The 6,564-nt window shown below is 50.1% G+C and overlaps 1 protein-coding gene across 1 annotated transcript in view; it reads left to right on the top strand.

Annotated features, from left to right (window-relative positions):
- Positions 1–3,789: 3,789 nt before the first annotated feature.
- Positions 3,790–6,564, top strand: part of EPS15 (epidermal growth factor receptor pathway substrate 15) — a 47,021-nt gene continuing 44,246 nt past the window's right edge. Inside the window, 3 exon segments of the mRNA XM_054286191.1 lie at positions 3,790–3,900; positions 3,902–3,994; positions 3,996–4,076. Coding sequence (XP_054142166.1) covers positions 3,790–3,900; positions 3,902–3,994; positions 3,996–4,076 — 285 coding nt within the window.

Raw genomic sequence — 6,564 nt, 5'->3', positions numbered from 1 at the left:
GTGCAATGTCTGTTTGCCTGTGGGCAGGTTCCCTTGCATTAAAGTCTTTGATCATCGAGCAGGGATCCTTTTTCTGGCCAGGATTTTGTATTTTGATGCATATGTTTCCTTTTATTCTGTAAAACTCAAAGTGGCTTGTCCTTCTTATTTTCAAATCCTTGGTTCTGTATACGCAATGCTGCAGCTCCTGCTCTGCTTTGCACTGGAATTCCAGAGAGCTGGGTACCTCATTTCATGCTCAGGAATGCAGGAGGCAGGGCTGAGTCATTCCTCTCTCAGCCTCCGGAGTGCTCACGGGCTGTAGTAACACCTTTCCTAGAACGAACAGAGTAAGTCACACTGAATGCCTGCGTGCTTTTGGGCTGCCTGTGTGCTGATCCATAGGCTGAGCAAAGCTCTAAGAAAGGAAGAGATGGACACTTAAGGTGTTATTTCCAGGGATACCAGTGGATATGATTCAAATGTTACCAGCTTTACTAACAATCATATTTGGAGATCCATAAAACAGCGGTTGTTAGTGTTTGACTCTGACTGGTGGAGAGCCTTTCTGTGCTGTCTTGCACATTTTCAAATTCAGCTGTACTTGAACAAGCCACTTTATACTCTTACTCAGTGTTTCACATGGGGATTTGCACCAAAATGGTTGTGCTGCTGCCGTGCTTGCTGCACTGCTGCAAGGCCCAGTCCTCACCAGCCATTTGGCTAGTTTAGATTTGTTAGCAGTCCCTTGTTTGTCCAGTGCAGACATAACCTTGTGCATTGTACTGTTAAAGAAACAATAAAGAACATTGAGATCTGGTACCTATTTGTCAAAATGCCAGTACTTAGAATCGTAGAAAATCCTATTACACTTACAAATAAAAGCATGCTAATACTATTTTCCATGTCCTTTGGGCATAAAGTGCACTGTAGTAAAGGATCTTGCAACAAAAAATCAACATACAGCAATTCTTACAGAGCTGGTTACAGATAAACATTTCCTGCAGGAGAATTCATGTTGAATGCAGAAAGATATAAAATGAAGCTGTTAAAATTCTTGCAGTTCATTGATCTTTTGACTTTCTTATATTCTTAACAAGCTTTCCTGAAAAACCAGCACAGAATCCCACCACTCCTTACCCAATTCACAGGAGATATTGCAAAAGGTCAGCAAAGGGAGAGGCAGAAGAATGGGGTTTCCACTGAGGAGGAAATAAGAGGAGAGGTACATTTAGAAAATCCCTCCATTCCAGATTTCAGGAGCTCTGACTCTCTAGCCAAACCCTGGTGAGCTGCTCATGGCTAAGCCAAGAAGGTCATTGGAGGGCATTGTTTTGCAAACCTGCCAACAGCTTTGAGTAAATTTTAGTAGCTGCGATTTTCTTTTGGCTGAAAGTAAGTATGAAGTCCAGTTTTGTGATCCAGTGTCAGGTGATGACATCTCGATTCCAGCTGAGAAGCAGAGAGCTGTTTTTCTTCTGGGAGCTGCCATTCTAGATTTGTGAAAATCTGCAGTACAATCATTCACCATCAGCAGGCTGACAAGTGCTGTTGTGATTGTTACAGAGATGTCTGAGGCTCTGAGCTGGTTGTTGTAACTCAGGTGGTTGGAGGCATCCAGGACAATTTGTCTGTGAGATGCACAGAATGATCAACAACAGATCCATGTGACCACATTAATTCAGTGTTAATTATATGAAACTCATTATTATTTTAATTTGTAGACGCCAGAATGGTTACCTTCAGTGATTCTTGTCCTCTGACTGTGGACAGAGTGGTCATGCCTGATGACTGAGTGTGCACAGCCAGGGTGAAGGTACATAACCACGTACCTGGCACTGCCTGCTCATTCCTGAGCTGCAGGTGCAACTTGGAGTCAGCCGCAGCAGCTTGGGAGAGCACTGTGGAAAGGCTCTCTGGGTGCAGACTGCTGTGCACCCCACAGTTTGAGGGAGTAAAATGGGGGCTCTGTTGTGTTTATTTTGTAACACAAAGGTTCAGGAAGGTCAGGCCCTCAGGAGCAGATGGCTGAAGCAGACCTCCCTCCTGGACAAGTGTTCTGCTCTGAGGGCACTTGGGGCTTTTAATTGTGCTCTGGGGTGACACAGCTCTGCTGGCTGACCTGCACAAGTCCCTTGGCTCAACACCCTTGTTCCAGAGCCTTGCTGCAGCTCCACCTGGGCCTGGTGGGAAATACTTGATGCAACACCCAGGAGAGAAAGGGAACAGCAGCAAGGACACTGCTGAGCCAGATATCCTGCCCACAAAATCCTGCTCACAGCAGCGTTCGGCACCGAGCCTCCAACTCCAGAGCCAGATCCCAGGTCCCTGTTTTGCATTTTCCTTCTCTTTGCAGTGAGAACACATCAGCCTGGGTGTAACCTCTCTCCTGAGAGGCCCCCAGTCCCTGCCAAGCTGCAAGACTGAGGGATGAAGGAAACAACTGACAGAGCAAAGGGCACCCACACGAGCCCATGGCAGCTGAGAAACCCAGGCTCTCCAAATGCCTGCCAAGGGGCCCCCCCCCAAAAATACTGCTCTTCCCAGGAGACACAGCTGTACAATCTTACAATCTTCTGGTTTAATTTCCAGGTATTAATTATTCTGGGAGAGAATTCCAATTTGAATCAAAGAAGAAAAAAATCAACCTAGAGATATAAAGTCTGTGCTGTTTTCTAGGGATTTTGCTTATGGGAGAAGTGTGAGGTGGAGTAGAGAAATGACAGTGAGTGTGTGAATGGTGTGAATATTTTTATATCTATTTTGTTTGCTTTTTATATTCTTCCCCTCCATATCTTCTTTTTCTTGCTGAGAAAGAGGTTGGTAAAGCAGAGCTTCTATAAAACCTTGATTAAGGAATAGGTGGGAAGGAGGGATCCCACGTTTGAGGACGGATGATGAGCACTAGCAGCTGAGGATGACTGCCAGCTGAGGAATGACAGGATGCAGAGGTGGGGGACGAGCACAGAGCTGAGGAGCACAAAAACAATGCAGAGGGTTAGAGATTACAAACAGATAAAGAAAACAAAGCATGTAGGGAAAGCTTTCCAGTAATCAAGTATGACTTCAGCTAATTTCCTCTTGCACATTTCAAGTTTAAATGTATGCCTAAACCACCTTGGGTTAAAGTATAAAAATAGGAACGTTTTCTTTCAGCCCTCAGTGACTGATGTGTGCTGAGGTAGTGCAGAGCTCAGAGTAGGAGTGGAAATAAGCCAGTGGGAGGAGGTGAGCAGGTACAGGAGGAGCAGGAGAATGAGTGGTGGCACAAGTATTGTTTTCAGCCAGTCTGTACACAATTGTTTCCCGTGGGTTTGGAGAATGTGGTGCAGTTTACTCCGCACTCCAGCTTGCTTCTTTGTGTCTTATTGCCTGTGATGTTTCATAGTTTCTCCTGCCATAAGGGTTGCTCATCCCTTTCTTCTGGTTACCCGCCCCAGAAGAGCCACTGCTGCCCTGAGTACAGGCAGAGCGACAGAAGGATGTGTACAACCATGAGTTGGCTGGACAGGCATCCCATTTCCTGTGAGTGGAGGGAAGCAGGAGGCCGAGCCCAGGGCTGCTCCTCATCGCTGTGAGGATGCGTCGGGTCGGGACATCCTGCTGGGCTCACGCGCCGCTTCCTCCTGGGCCTTGTGCCCAATTCTGTTGCAACTGAGCCCAGACCTGGTTCACCTCCTGTTTTGGGACTTCCCCTCTGTGTCATGACTGGACTGGAGACCTGCAACCATTCACCATGCTGGAAGCATCTCCGGCAGCAGCAGGGCCTACAGGGAAGGTGAGGGAGAGGCCAGGAGCGGGCAGTGGGGGATGTCAGGCCGAGGACTCCGGCTCCGGGTTTTCGCTGCAGCTGCCTCGAGCGGGCTCCGGCTCCGATACTCCGCGCCCGGTTTTGCGCGCGGCTGCGCTGCCGTGTGGCGGCGGGGGAGGCTCCGGCTCCGTCCGGCGGGCGGGCGCGGATCCGGTGCCGGGATTTGCCCGGGGCCGGCTGGGGAAGTTGCCGAAGTTGTGCGGCGAGTGGCGGGGCCCGGCGCGTCCTTCCTGCGGCCCGGCCGGGGGCATGGAACAGCATGGCCGCGCGCCTCTCCCTGGCACAGGTAAGGGGCTGCGCGCCCGGCCCGCCCGCGGGGCCGCCGCCGCCGCCCGCTCTCGCCGCGGGCACGGCCGGGCGCCGCGGGGCTGCCCGGGGGCCCGCGCTTTGTGCGGACGCCGCCGCCCCGCAGCGCTGCCCCGCCGCTGTCAGGTGGCGGCGGGGCGGGGGTGTGTCCGTGGCTGCGGGAGGGAGGAAGGGAGGGAGAACGGCGGCGAGGGGAGGCGGGCGGGCAGCCCCGCGCCGCGACCCGGGGGTGCCACGGGCGGGGAACGGGTCCCGCCCGGCCGCAGGTGCCTCTGCCCGGGGCTGGGGAGACCCGGCCGGGGAGCGGCCCTGGGCGGGCGGGGCTGCGCCGGCGGCGGTCGCGGTCCGTCTTTTGTCTCCGTAGGAATCGGGGCGCCGGGCTGGAGCCCAGCGAGCCCCGTCCCGGGCACGCCGAGGGCGGGCGGGCTCGGGGAGCGTTCGCGGAGGGGCTGAAAGGCGATAGCGCCGGGTTAAGGTGTCCGTGCCCGGTGCCAGCCCCGCGGGCACACCCGGCATCGAGGGGTTCTCCGGGGCAGCGAGACCGTCGGCAGGTGACCCTGTGAGGGACAGACGAATTCCTTGTTTTAACAGAAGCCTGTCTCCGCAGATACTGCTTGCAGTATCGTTATACCTTGGTTTTGGTGGGCCCCGTGCTGTGGGGACACTGTTGTCACCTAGTGCCCATACAGGTGCCTTAGAGTGAGGAGCTGTGCAGGTGATGGCCCCAAAACTTGGAGACTCTGCTGGCACTGTTCCCTGCTCGTGTCATCTCACCTCAGTCCTTGTTGCTCGCATTTTTTTCTGGCGGTGATGGAATCACTTCACACAGGTTATTCTATACCGTTAGGATCATGTCTTATTCCCTAGAGCTGCGATAGCTAATGAACGGTACTTTTGGATACTTTTTAATTTCACTTAGCAGTGAGATGAGAAATTCCCATTCCTGCCTGATCTGAGGCTGAGGTGGGCCTGTTGGTTCATCCTCCTGGCTTGGGATGCTTCAGTCTGATAGCCAGTTGTGACATTTACAGAAAGCAAAGTGGGTAAATGAGCTCAATGAATTGCTCAGGCACATGGAAGTAAACTTAAAAAGCTGGCAGCAAGGCTGCACAAGTTTGCAGTTACTTACACAGCTCGCTTTTGAGAATATCAAGCATTTCAAGGAAAGATGGGGTAGTTCAGTGAAAAGGTGAGGAAATATGTGGAGAAAACAAATGTGTCTTTACGAGTCTAAAGGTATAGAGTTATGAGTAGAGTTAGAGTACTTTCTGTGAAAGCTTGCTTTATATTAAAATAGCTAAGTTAGCATTGTCTGAGTCTCTTAATAGTCTTCAAGTAAATGAAAAAGCTTTAAATGTCTGCTTACTGAAGGGAAAAAAGTTTTCACAGAGCTGCTCTGTCTCTTGATTTGGGGAGAGGAGTGGGGTGTCCGCTCTGGTGTGTTCTACAGCAAGACATTATTGCTTACAGGCTGTGTAATCCTTTCATTGTAGAATTTCTTTACTTTTTTAGTCACATGGATGAGGGACTAAATACAAATGTGATAATGTTGACAGAAGCAGAAAAATTGCCAGTATCCTTAAAACCATTGTGGCTGCAGCTCACAACAGTGGTTAAACTGAGGCAGATATTTCTGCGTGTTGACCATTTGTGTGGGGATTTCTTTTTTTGACTTGTTTTTTCTTCTTGTGTTGCATAAGAATCATCTTAGGAAGTCAAGCAAGCCTGAAGATAATTCTTTTCAACGTAGATTCTAACATGTGGAATTTTTGGGTTATAAAAAGTCCTCACAAGTGTTGAAGTGCCCAGAATCTGTTGAGGAGCCTGAGGAAGTGAAAATGAGGGCACGGGGGTGGGGAGTGCAGTGGTGGCTGCACCGAGATCGGTTACGGACAGCAGCAGTGAAGTTGTGCAGATCTCTATGATCTGCTCCAGGTCACACAGAGAGAGCAGGAGGCACATGAACCTGCATCAAACTCGCTGCTGCGTCCGATTTTCTGTTCCCCTCCCTGTGCTTGGTTTGACAGTGCTCTAGCACGGCTGGGACGTTGGGTATTTCCAGCTGAGATGAGGGTATTTTCAGATGGCTTTGCAGCTGCAATGTCTGAGAGGGCTGCACGTCCTTTATTTGAATATCAAAGCTGTAATTTCAGTAATTTGAAACTTTTCTGTGCTAATTGTATTCTTTTCACTGATTAGTAAAAATACTTCAGGACTGTGTAGCTGTAGTTAAATTTATTACACCAAGTATGCTTGAGCAAGGGTTGTGAAGTGAAGCTGATAATCTCCCTCTCCTCTCTTCCTTTAATAGTAAATATCTGAAGTATTTTTAATCTCCCCATTTTGAACCCATTCTGGAACATCTTGTTGCCACTTGCGTTTGCTCAACGCATGACTGTGAATTTAATGTGGAACTTCTAAGGGAACTTTTACCACGGGAGTGTTTTGTTGTGGTTGCCTTTAGTTTG

This window comes from Melozone crissalis, unplaced genomic scaffold (genome assembly GCF_028551555.1).
Source record: "Melozone crissalis strain CALT ecotype California unplaced genomic scaffold, PUWL_Pcris_2 ptg000045l_1, whole genome shotgun sequence".
NCBI classification, from domain to species: Eukaryota; Metazoa; Chordata; class Aves; order Passeriformes; family Passerellidae; genus Melozone; species Melozone crissalis.
Note: the sequence above shows the minus strand (reverse complement) of the source record. Positions and strands in the feature narration are given on the sequence as shown.